The 13,297-nt window shown below is 43.2% G+C and overlaps 1 protein-coding gene across 1 annotated transcript in view; it reads left to right on the top strand.

Annotated features, from left to right (window-relative positions):
* The window catches only part of akt1 (v-akt murine thymoma viral oncogene homolog 1), a 30,705-nt gene extending 20,342 nt beyond the window's left edge, over window positions 1–10,363 (top strand). The window contains exons 6-14 of the mRNA XM_054614207.1: window positions 456–587; window positions 720–785; window positions 1,329–1,397; window positions 1,551–1,676; window positions 3,279–3,407; window positions 6,350–6,564; window positions 6,744–6,831; window positions 7,047–7,149; window positions 8,406–10,363. Of these exons, the coding sequence (XP_054470182.1) occupies window positions 456–587; window positions 720–785; window positions 1,329–1,397; window positions 1,551–1,676; window positions 3,279–3,407; window positions 6,350–6,564; window positions 6,744–6,831; window positions 7,047–7,149; window positions 8,406–8,485 (1,008 nt within the window). The 3' untranslated portion in view covers window positions 8,486–10,363. The remainder of the gene's footprint in view (window positions 1–455; window positions 588–719; window positions 786–1,328; window positions 1,398–1,550; window positions 1,677–3,278; window positions 3,408–6,349; window positions 6,565–6,743; window positions 6,832–7,046; window positions 7,150–8,405) is intronic.
* Window positions 10,364–13,297: the final 2,934 nt, after the last annotated feature.

Here is a 13,297-nt window from a genome sequence, read left to right as displayed (position 1 = left end):
ACCCTGAGTCTGGTCTACCAGGTTGACCATTACTACGCTCCTCCACCCAGCTCTGCCTTATTTGCACTTACACCACTTAAGCCCACCTTCCTTCGCCTCTCCCGAGCTATTTTCCCAACATCAGCCGTGGGTGGCTTAGCACCAGATAGTGTGTCCACCAGGTTTCACAACCCCCACATGTGCCGTGACAGAAAGGTCCAAGGCCACCGGATTGGATGTCCCTCACACGACCATTTTCAACATTCTCCTTAGTACTGGGGGGTCAGAGGTCCACTGAGACACAACCACATATAGGCCAAACCATTAGAGTGGAAATTGCATGGTGGGTTAAAATAGTGCCTTAAATGCTTCTGTGTTGTTGTCAGTGGGATTGTGTGCCCTGGCTAGTTAGAGCATGAGTTTGTTAATGCTTCTTCTCGTAACCAGATGCCACTTTCTCTCCCCTGGCTCTCCAGACTATGCACGACTTTGAATACCTCAAACTCCTGGGAAAAGGCACTTTTGGCAAAGTTATCCTGGTAAAGGAGAAGGCCACAGGACGCTACTACGCCATGAAGATCCTAAAGAAGGAGGTGATCGTAGCAAAAGTGAGTGGATGCCAATGAGCGAGTAAAGGGGAGAAAAGACGCTAAGGGGAGGGCAGTGGAGCAATGACTGATACCTAAATGGGTAGCCATTGTGAGAGTTGCACAAACACTCTTTGTGGCTTTTTTTTTCAGGATGAAGTGGCGCACACACTCACGGAGAACAGAGTCCTCCAGAATTCAAAGCATCCGTTCTTGACAGTAAGGAGCCCCTCCATATACCTAAACCAAACCTTATTTTAACTCACAGAGATCCTCTGCAGCCTCTTCAATCCAACACAGCAGCATCCATTCAGAAAAAAAAAGGGGCAGTTTTACCAGGAATGTTTTGAAGAGCTGTTCTTACAAAGTCTGCTGGGCCTTTTATAGTAGACTGGACGTTCCTTTTTCTATTTTTTGGGTTTTCTATGTAAGTCTGAGGTGGGTTGTAGTGAAAAGCTACTCCACAATGTTAGGTCTAAGTGGTGGGAGGAGGCAACACATAATGTGATGTGCTCAGGGCAATGAATGGGAACAATGTTTGCCACACAACAGTGGTTCAAAGGCTCAACACACTGGATACACTTTGCTGCAGTTTTTAAAATTCTCTTTCGCTTGACATTTTGTGTTTTAAAAATGTACCTGAAGGGTCATAGCATTGTGATGTTTTATGTTACAACTGGCAGTTTAAATGTCAGCTTCCTCTTGAATTCACTGGAAACAACACCAAGTTCTGCTTTGAGCGTTCTCGTTCTCTTTCTGCAGGGACTGAAATACTCCTTCCAGACACATGACCGCTTGTGCTTTGTCATGGAGTATGCAAACGGTGGTGAGGTAAACAGTTTTAACCATTACAAAATCTGTACCTGTAGGTGCATCAGAATACTATTGAACAGTGTCACTGTTTCTATTTTCAGAGTACTAAACAACTTTCTCTTCCTCTGTCCTCTGCCTTCTCCCTGTCAATTTCCCCCCGCTTCCCCTCAGCTTTTCTTCCATCTGTCAAGGGACCGTGTATTCTCAGAAGAGCGGGCACGGTTCTACGGTGCAGAGATAGTGTCAGCGCTGGACTACCTGCATGCTGAAAGAAACGTGGTCTATCGAGATCTAAAGGTATGTGTGGAGAAAAGTCTTCACTTTCTCTCATCCTCGCTGCCAGCCTCTCTTCTGTCTTTCTCTTTCTCCTTTTCCCCCCTATCCCTTCATTTCTCCCCTGGCAGGATATTAATAGGGTTTTTCCTCCATCGAGAGCAGTGGCAGTGTCCAGGGCTTATTGATCTGCCTCCCCCGGATCAGTCTCCAGACCTCACTGCAGCTGGAGGGAGGCTCGGCCCATACGCTCACTGCAGCTAGACAGAAATAACCACGAGTCCTCTTTGAACACGTTGCCACAGTCTCCCGTTATAGCATGCGCACAGTGTTCTTAGTGTGTGACTTTTGTGCGTAATTGATGCCATTTTAATATGCTGGCAGTACAGCACTATTAGATAACATAGAGAAGAATGTCCATCATCCTTAAGTAAAGACGCTGCAAGGTTTTAGCTGCCGCATTTTTATATATCTGCGTTTAAAAGCTAATCAAAAGTATAAAGACTGGATCAGAGATGGATTGGCTTTAGGAGGGCTGTGGGGGGTTATTGGTGTTGCAGTGGACACATCCAGCCCTACTACTTCCAGCTGATAAAACTACAGCAGCCAGGTCAGCACAGCACTCTCTCCCTCCCTCCTTCCCTCCATCTCCCTCGGGTTTATGAGGCAGGCTCCCAGCCTGCTAGGGTTCTCCTGAAAATGCCAGGGTAGCAGGATTGGAGGATGTGCTGACTCTGGCCAGGCGCTGCTGGCCACGTGTGAGCTACAGCTGCCAGGTGACTTTAACTGAGGGAGAGAGAGACAGAGAGGGAGGGAGGACACACTATTAAAAGGCCGTGCAGCCTCAAGTCATGACACTGCATGATGCACAATTAGTAAATTTACTTGTACATGTAATCACAAACATGATTTGGTATGTAACCATTAACCTGTGTTTAAGGGAATTTTCAACTTTTGCGTAAAAGTTTGTATACTTGGCTGTGGTGGAAAAGCTGCCTGTTGAGAAAGAGAAGATGCAATAAAGATAGAAACAAATATTTCAAGTAGGTTGGTTCCATCTATTTATTCTACTGTAGAAAAGGCATTCTAGACATATTACCATTCACCATTACATGCCTCTGCTTCACTAGACAGCCCTTAAAAATCTGAATAAAAGGATCTTGGGTGTAGAGGGTTACCACAACGTCGCTGATTCAGTTCAAGATAGGAGGGACTTTTCACATCTCATCAGGCAATCACCCTAGCAGCAGATAGAAAAACCACAATGCACACATATGTAGGTGACCTGTTGATTCATTCATTTAAACAAAAAAAGGATAACATAAATGATAACATGAGTGGTAAACAGTAATGAAATGTCATCAAAGTTACTGGCGTTATCTTTGAAAAAGGTAGTTCTTGGAAACAGCCATTGATTGAGATTGTACTTTTGCCGAAATTTCAGAAAATCACTCAATACTTGCACAATAATTTAGTAGAACCCCACCTAACACAGAAGCACATCTTTTTGTATGAATTTATGAATTAATATTGCCGTCACCTCCCTTCTTGTTTGTTAACTCTCCTAATCAGTGAGTCATTTGACGATGATGCTAACATCTGTCTTGTTTCTAATTCCCCCCTCAGCTGGAAAACCTTATGCTGGACAAAGACGGACACATAAAGATCACAGATTTTGGCCTGTGTAAGGAGGGGATCACAGATGGCGCCACCATGAAAACTTTCTGTGGGACGCCAGAGTATCTAGCACCTGAGGTAACGACTGCAGTGATTTAGTTACCTGAAATTTTAACTTTACCCTTTCTTGCAACAAAGCATTTTATGTTTGCACATACAGATGGATAACAAAAGCAAACATGAAGTAACCTTTCAGGTCACTTTAAAGCTGCCAGAACACATCTTCAAAGTCTCTGAATCCCTATGGGGGGGATGAACACCATTCTTCAATGATTGTGCGGAGGATGGCGCTGTCTTGAGATCAAACCATTCAGAGACCCTTTGTGTCCTACAAGGAAGCATGTGCATTTAATATGTTTCATTCCCTACCCGGTTATAATATCACTTAATAAACAGTAGTAGATTCCGGACAAAAATGCAACGTGTGTTGTTGGATATCAGTGGATAGAAGCATGTGGAAGAAAGGGCAGCTGTCCCAAAATGCCTTTCTAATCTCTAGCTAAAGTCTGTGAGTTAATGAGTGTGCCGTGTGCCCAGGGCAGGGCAGCCTGCTCTCATATTTGCTGTATGGGGAGGGGTGTGGCTACTCCCTATTCCGTGCAGGTATGACAAGTGTCGGAGTGGGCCGTGTAACCCGATTTTGCTTTGTGAGTGTGTGGTAAGTACATGAGTGTTTGCTCTAGCCCCTTGCCTGTTGCCGTAAAAATGTTTTCCGGGAGAAGGTTGTCCATGTTGACACAGTTGCCGTATCGTTGTTTTTAGCCTGGGGTGATTGGTTTGCAGCGCCTCAGGAAACGTGAGCTTCCGCCTTGGGGGGGGGAAAGATCACATTGGCTACAGCTGTTGTGTGTCACCAGGGGAGCCACACCCCCACTGCTGCCCTGGATGCCTTGCCTGACCTGGGCAGAGCCGGAGCTATCCCACAGTGCTTCAGGCCCACTCATAGGAACATATACCCGTTATTTTCATCAGTCAAACGGAACCTTCCTCCAACCATCAGCATTAGGCCATCAAGGCAAAGGGCTGGGCTAGAGGGTGAATATTTACCCCCCCCCTGGATAACAGTGAAATAAAATGTGTATTTTCTGTACTTCTATAAACCTATTTATAGAGCTCCCCACTTGTCCATCCTAAACTCTGTCTAGCCCTCTTTGCTCCGCCACAGGGTAGCACAGTCTGTGACAGCTCCGGCAGCGGTGAGCAGGGAGACATCAGGGGGCGTTGCCATGGCAACAGGGTCGCTGGCGAGTGTCTCTATGGAGTGCGGGCCAGGCAGTGTTACAGGTTGTTCTGCAGTAAACAATGACCTTGTTGTGTGTGCTGCACAGGAATGCTGTAACGTCTGGGAATATTCCACCCAGAGCAGGGGGGGAGCGAGAGGGAGGAGAGGCCCAATCTGCCGGACCAGTTTGTCTCTGGAGGAAAGAGTGGGACAAATTCACTTTGTCACTTTTATTAAGTAGTTACAAGAAGAAAAACATTATTGGCTGGAATTGGCTTTTAGGGAATATGTACAAAGAAAAATGTGGACAGGTTTAATCCAGCCACTCAAGCTGATCTGGATTCACAAGCTTGGAAGATTAATGGCTGTCAGTGCAGAACTTTGTGAGCAAAAAAAAGTGCAGTATACAGAGGAGAGGTTCAGAGCAGCAGCAGCAAGTGTTTGTGCTTTTATCCTCTCTCTCCTCCCCCTGTCTGTGCTCCTTTGGGGCAGTGTAACAGTATTAGATTGGGGCTGGGGCCCAAGCAGTCCTGGTTACGTATATGAGGGATGAGCTTGGCTCCTGCGCTCCTGGCAGCTTCACAGCTGTGGCGCTCTTCTACATATATGGGGCAGCTGCGGGCCCAGCTGTCGCACGGTGTGAATCACACGACAGCGGCGCTGGAAATAGAGACGGCCCAGTAATCCTAGCCCCACACCGGCTTCACGTTACTCCCCCTGCCCTCCCAATCCTCCTCCTCGATGCTCACCACTCACCGCAGCGCCAGGCGGAGTGCCCACTGACACATGCGCGGCTGCGTGCGCGTGCACACACATGCAGTAGTTTTGTTCCTTTTACGGACACATCCGTCCATCTGTTTTCCAGGACCCCTCTCTCTTGGCCCGTGCACTGTTGTGTCCATATCTAATTCTATTAATCCGCCCACGTCTTTTTACCGAAGTTTCTATTCTTAGGTCTGAATTGCCCAGCATCACGCTGCTCAAGGTTTAAGAGAACAGACTGTTCTCCTTGTCTTGATTTCACCTTCAACATCCGCCTGGCGAGGTATAATCCAGTACATGTCCCCGGAGACCTTGGAACAACTCCGCTCAGCAGCACATTAGTCATGCAACAGGTTGCGCATGTTCAGTGAGCACTATACTGGAGGATTTTTTTCTCATTAAGAACTGTCGAGAAAAGTCATCCTATGGAGATAATAAGACTGAATATTTCTCCCTCACTGGCTGGACTCTGGTTGTGCTCATTGAGCGGTTTGTTTGTAGGACTGGTCTGTGTTTGTTGCCACACATTTGCTTATTTAAGCGACCCACACCTCTGTTGCTTGTATGTGTGTGTTTGTGTGGAAGGTCCTGTGGTGATTAAATATGCAGGGCTCCAGGGGAAACTCTACCCATGCTCCTAATGTGAGATGTGAGTCAGTGCTGGCTGAGGCTGCCTCAAAAGACCAGGCCAGGAGGGGGGGGGAGCAGGTGATTTTGGTGGGGGGGTGGGGTGATGGGGGGACAGTTGCTTTAGGGTCAGTATATTCAGCCTAAAGAGCTGCTGTCCTCACAGCCCTCTGATGTCTAAACATAACCTTTTTTCGTCACCACAAAGCCAGAGCAATCAAACATTTTCTTTGGGTGCAAAAGGTAGATCAAATATATACTGTTTTACTATAGGATAAGACAGTACTGTTGTCGTATAAAGAAAATATAATACCAACATACTATAACCACTCCCCACGTAGTTAAAATTACTCATGAGCATCCCAACAGCTGCATTAAATAAACTTTTACACCCCTCTTCATCCCCAAGGTGCTAGAAGACAACGATTACGGCCGTGCTGTGGACTGGTGGGGTCTGGGGGTGGTAATGTACGAGATGATGTGCGGCAGACTGCCTTTCTACAACCAGGACCATGAGAAGCTGTTTGAGCTCATCCTCATGGAAGACATCCGCTTTCCTCGGACTCTCGGCCCCGAGGCACGCTCGCTGCTCTCGGGACTTCTTAAGAAGGAACCAATGCAGAGGTAAGGAGCCTCTACTGTATCTAGTACATACAATTGTTTTATGATTCAAAAATGTATTACTGATATGAGCTTTTCTTATGATAATATAGCTGGAAAAGTGAAAATAATTGTATTAGAAGTAGAAATAAAATGAACTGCGGCTAAACATCATGATTTGTCCTTTTGTGCTTGTCTTCCAGGTTAGGTGGAGGGCCTGACGATGCCAAGGAAATCATGCAGCACAAGTTCTTCGCAGGAATCGAATGGCAAGACGTGTATGAGAAGAAGGTCAGTTGCTTTGTTTCACCCTCATTTTCTTGAATTTGTCATCACTTTAAGGACACCAAGCTCAGAAAAACATCACTTCCCTCAGGGATCAATAAAGTTGCGTCACTGCCACCATCTAGATAAGATGTAGACCGCCATCAGGAGGACAACTGTTACCAAACTGACTGACGCCCCTGATGTGCTGATATATTTGTATCTCTTCTCCTCTCCAACAGCTGGTGCCGCCGTTTAAGCCCCAAGTTACCTCGGAGACGGACACTCGATATTTTGACGAGGAGTTCACAGCACAGACCATCACTATTACGCCTCCCGGACAAGGTACCAGCAAACCATACACACCCACACATACAGCACACTTAATGCGACTTTACTTATGTGTTATAACACAAAGTCAAATCATCAGACATTCCTTATTGTGAAGCTTTAGTGTTGAGTGTGACGGTAAGGCAGATGTGAGCTGAGCAGTGTGCAGGAGAAGATGAATTGCCAACTAACTTGTATCATAAATTCCCCTCCACCTCCTGTGAGACTTTATTAAGAATGAGGAATTACACTTTAAATTCACTGGAGATGAAAGCAGACTTTTTTTTCCCGTGGGTTACTTAATTACTAATCCATGAAAAAGGGGGTTACTTACTCAGTCTCACTGAATTTGTTTTCATGTGAAAACCCTAAAATGAATGTCCCTGTTTCCAAGCAAATTCATTCAGTTATAAAGGTTACCCAATCTTGGGTATTTTCTTCTGTACAGAACTTTGAGATGCATTCTTGGTGTGAGGCTTGAGTTAGTTTAGAGGAGTCCATAAAATGTGACTAAAGAAAACATTCTGCAGGCGTACAAAGCTCCCCTGAGAGGAGTCTCACCTCTCTTGGAGAGCCAGTGCCATTAAAACTAGTGTAATGCATCACAAAGGCATCAAATGCATGTGAATAACAGCTAGTCTATTAAAGCAGAGACGACACAGTTTAAGAAAATAATTAGACTCTACGATATTGACTAAATCAAGTAAATTACACAACTTCTTGTTACTATGTTGCAGCTTTTTAGATCTTACTACAACATTACAATAAACTAAACTAAGACAATATCTATTCTGATATTACAATGCAACATTTTATCTCCCACCTTTTAGAAATAATGAGAATCATATTTACTTCTACCAGGAGTAGGTGATTAAGTTCAAACCCACAGTCACACTACTGTATATACAATTATATAACCATTATCCCAGTTCACATGTTTTTCTTGAATATTGTAAATGTTTGATTAAATAATCAGCCAATAATGTTTCTTTCTTTCTTTCTTTCCAGTATTAAAGTACCAGACAAATTAAGAAACTGCAGCATATTGATGCTAAAGTCAAACTAAAATGTTATTTTGCCATAAAACAGTCAGCAGCATTGCTCACAATGGTTTAACTCTTATTAATACACACAGATATTAAAGGGGGAGTGGCCATGGTATAGGTGGGGTGGAAAAAACTGACCGTTATAATGTCTCAGAGTATGCATTGTGATATTAACCAACCCTGAGTTTGACAAGAAATAAGCAGTTGTTTGTCCTCTATCCTCAGAGGACAGTATGGAGTCATTCGACAGCGAGCGGAGACCCCACTTCCCCCAGTTCTCCTACTCTGCCAGTGGGACGGCCTAAAGGACTCTCATAGATTCCTTTGGTCCCACCATCTCCCCTCACCCCACCCGACTGCACTCTCAAAAGACCGGGGCCACAGCCCCATCCTCCCTGCATTGTCTGCAGATGCCGTTGGTGGATGTAACATTTACAATCTGCAAGTTGTGATTTCCAGGAAGGAGGAAATTCAAGACAAAACAAAGATACCTGTGGTTGTTCTGTGAGGCCTTTGAAGACTGACCACGGAGAGAGAGCGTTAACACTACCCTGCATCTCCTAGTTGTTATGTTGTATACTGAGCAGGCATCCATACACCATAATGAATGGGGAAATGTAGTCATGTTGTGCACAAATTAGGCCACTGATGTGAATTTTTGTATTGAAAATATACAAGTGAATACGAATCAACCATTTCAAATAGAAACATGCATAGTGTGGACCAAAAAAAGATCGTTTGAGCAGAGAGTGTGTGTTGTTTGTTGAGTGGGTAATAAATCCATGTTTTCTTCTCTAAGACTTCTGAACAATTCAAACAGCATTCAGACTTCGAGACATTTTTGGCTTCTAAAGTGAATGTACCGTGTCAAATAAAGTCAATCATTCTGCATACTTACGTGTTGTAACACATGGCTGATTCTGCTAAGACTGAAACACCATCTGCTGGAGGGGATTTTTATCACTTTTCTACTACCCTGATGCAAAACTGACACCAATCGGTCCGTCGTATTATCACGCTACACCACAATGAGTCTGATGAGTCAATTGTGCAATCCGGTCTGATGTGAGGAATGGCAGACAAGCAAAAACATATGCAGAGTGATTAATCATTAAGGTAAAAGCTGTCCTACAATGGATTCCTCTTGACTGTTTTCACATCAGTCACTGAGAGACCCCTAGATTCCTGTTCAGGATAATAAATAGCTCCTCCGGCCCCCTTGAAGTAAGTGCTTATAGTTCCTGATGCCTTCCTATCTTGACGCTGTGCTGCAGACACCTCCTGGTTTCCTTCTGATCAGGGTCAGTTACTGCTGACCCATCAGAAACTCTTCTCTACTCTGGGCTTTTTCCTCCATGTACAGTACAGTATTGGGTGTTTTACCACCCAGTGCATTCACTGCAGCCTCAATGAGGTCACTTTAACATACAACGTTTCTTTAGGAATACTTTGCAAACAAACTAGGCTTCAGGGGAAACACACAAAGAGTCATCTTTGATTTGCTACTTCAGGGCCCTTTTGTCCCTTCACGAGTTTCTGAGTTATTTATATGAGACCAGCATTGACTAAATTGAGTTTTACTGTGCCAATGATATGCACTTTGCTGCCCCCAAAATGATTGTATTTGGACTCTTATTTGTTTACTTTATGGTTGGTAAAAGACTAAATTAGTTTCTTTTTATAATTTAAATTAAAATGTTGTGGATACAAATAAAACAAGAATTGCTTGGGGATTCCCCCCCCCTTTTAGGACAGCTGAGGCTAAACTGAGACTCTTGGGAAACTGAAAGTCCTGTTTCAAAGTGTACTAGTTTCCAAAAGCGCTTCAGTGATTTTTAATTTTTTTTTCTAAGATGACAGATAATCATTTTTCAAAAAAGTGCATCATACGTTGTTGAATGTAATGGTTTTTATGTTATTGTTTTCACTTCGATCGTTTGCAAACCTTTTGTTCAGTTTTTGATTGTTTCTTATTCCTATGCACGCTCACCCTTTTGCTGTCACCTTTTGAAAATAGGGAAATTCGTTTTATACTTTTTGTTTTTTATTTCAACTTTTTTGTACCTGCCCTCCCATATTCCTGAGACTGAGGACACCAGCTTTAGTAAACAAATAATATAAACTTTGTACACTGTTTTTACTTGTTTCTTTCAAATTGATGAAATAAAAGGTCTTAACAAAAAGCTGTCTCTCAGACTTTTTTTTGTAAAATCTTTTTAGCTCTGACCTTGAAGACAAATGAACTTAGGAGCCCAGAACTCAAGAAATAACTCATAGATTTGGCTTAATAAACCGGGTGCAAAATATTGATTATTGTATCTAGACATATCCACAGCATGAAAATGATCAGGAGAGTTTCTGAGAAAGGAAAAGCGATTCTCATTGTTTTCCATTCTTTGCTTCTGCATTGTTTTTCCCACAAACGTCCTTCCCAATCTTTTTATTTCCACCTTATCATATTCTTTCATTCCTTGTCTTTTTCCATTGTTCCTTTATCTTGCACGTTTCATAAAAGGTTACTTAAATTTTATGAACATTTGCCACATCCATTAGTATGTTACATGGCTATCTCTGACCTCTGAGTTCCTTTAAGTTGCACTAGCTACATCAGTGGGCTGTACCTTTACTCTGCCAGTAAACAGGAATTTTGTTATCATCTAAACCTCACTATGATTGCACCCAGCAGATAAAACACAGCTAAGTGTGTGAGACAAATGTTCCAGCACACAGAAGCTCTGACTCCGTCTTGGCTGTGTTCTCTGCCTCTGCAGGACTGCTCAGGTCCACTTCTGGGGCTCTGCAGCTGGTCTGAGACGGGGAGAGGTGCTCCCCCCGGGCCTCGGGCAGATGGTACAGTCTCTGGAGCAGATGTTGACAGCCAGGGCTCACAGTCTGTCTTTTGGCCAGCTGCAATACACAGTGCCACACAGCGAGGCCGAGGCTTGGCCCAGTGTGGCGCTCACCTGACAACCATCCCTCACCTGACTCAAGCTGCACAGCCCAAAACAGACCTCAGAGCTGGGGCTGCGGCTCCGCCACAGGCCTCCCCTGGGTGATGTCGTGTTGTGCTGCATGAGGAAAGTGTCACTCACACAGCCGGCAAACACAGCTCCTCTCTTCTTTGTATTAGAGACAAAAATGATTCGTCTTATATCTTAAAACATAGAGCCAGTAGAGGCTGGCATTGATATACACTAAATGTATGAAATATTAGGAGGTTTGTCTCTTGATTAGGAGGACAATGATGAGTGGAATGCAGGTAAAATACACTATCCCATATTGATTTTGCTTTTTTCAGCTAAAAAAATGTAAAATATAAAGTTTTAGCAGGCAGACAAATGTAATGATTTTGAAGCTGAATCTCAAAATCAAGAGGATATAACCTCCATTTTCTACGAACAACGTTATACACTAAAGCCATTTAGCCCATTCTTACTTGATAAAAGTCTCAGTATAACATACTTCACTGGAAACTGCTTTATAATGTACAACTGGCAAGACATTTCTGTTATGTCTCAGCAGTGAGAGTGCAAGATCAGCTGCATGAGGCAGGCTTGAACTTGCATTTTCCTTACGGACTGCACTATGCTGCTGCAACTGCGGAAGATGAGTACAAACATGACAAAACACATAAGGAACTGAAGGAGATAGCAAAAGCAGGAGGAGCACACACATGACAAGAAGGTCAAGTCAGTTTAATTTATAATGCCTAATACCACGTGTCATAAATTTGCTTCAAGGGACTTTACAATCTATACAGCACACAGACCCTCTGTCCTTAGTCCATCAATTCTGATAAGTAAACTCTCCGCCAAACAGGCCAGAGACACACTAGCGCCTTCTTCTCCATGGAGATCTGGAAGAGGACACACGAGACAAAACTCAAGCACATCATTCACACAGATAAACAAAAAAAACACAAACAGATACAGGGAGAGACTATAGAAGAGGCTCTTCTAGAGGGTGAAGATCCAGATCTAAACATCTGGAATAAGGCACCATCAGCCAGGAGAGAGAGAGAGAGAGAGAGAGAGACAGGGTTGGAGAGATGCAGTGGTGTTCAGGAAGTTACAGTTGTCGGTATGACCAACATGGACTATACAAATTAGGCTTAACAAATTGCCAAAGTAGGAGATAACAGTTGTAACTAATAACATCAACTGTGTCTCTGTTCTCCCAGTGTCTCCCAGTAAGCCATGACAGTGTTACAGTCATCCGTCATCCTATTACACCAAGACCCTGAAACTGAAGCAACTAAATGGAATTCAGTCATCATTAATTTGCTTATTTAAACCTGTGCTTTTCCTACTGTTACAAAGAGTCCTCAGTGAAAATAGTCCTTTGGCTGTTTCATGGGGCCTGGTGGACGAAACTGGTGTCATGATAATGTGAAAGACAAGAGGTCATGGCCTTTGTAAACTGGTTTAACCTGTTGACTACAAGCCCCTTCATATCAACACTAAGAGCAAGGGGGAAGTGGAGGGGGAAACACACCCAACTTAATAATAACCTTTAATTTGTATTTTTTAAAAAAAAGGTTTGCTATTTCTTTTTTTAGAGTGACAGTTATAAATAATAATTGACAGTCTTATATAAAATAAGCAGAATAAAATCCTTGTTATGTGTGGGGAGATTATCTTAACACATTGTAGAGACTGGGGTGATCATTCTCCTGCTTTTTTACTTATACTAAGAGCAACATAAATGTGTGGGCTGAAATAATGAATAAATGAAGATGGATGAAACATCGTGACTTTGTGGCTTCACTGAAAGTGCCCTAAACCTCCTGAATTTATCTGGTGGAAAAAAATGTAAATTTCGCTGGAGATTAATACCTTAAATTGGAACTAGACCGCCATCTAGTGGGTAATGGGCTTATGTAAAAAGTATTTCCGTTGCATTAATATTCCATATCTACACATGCTCACCAGAGGTTTTGTTCGATTATAATTGAAAGCAAATTATTATATATATACTATGTATTTAATTTGGGGTAGGATATGTTAATGCAGTGTAATTATTAATTGTGTCTCATAATCTCTACACACAAAATAAATCAACATTATTTGAATCTCTGATCGAGTCTATTCTATGCAGCAGTTGTAATATCAATATCA

This window comes from Anoplopoma fimbria, chromosome 15 (genome assembly GCF_027596085.1).
Source record: "Anoplopoma fimbria isolate UVic2021 breed Golden Eagle Sablefish chromosome 15, Afim_UVic_2022, whole genome shotgun sequence".
Classification (NCBI taxonomy): Eukaryota; Metazoa; Chordata; class Actinopteri; order Perciformes; family Anoplopomatidae; genus Anoplopoma; species Anoplopoma fimbria.
The sequence above is the reverse complement of the archived record's forward strand: the minus strand, read 5'-3'. Positions and strand labels throughout refer to the sequence as shown.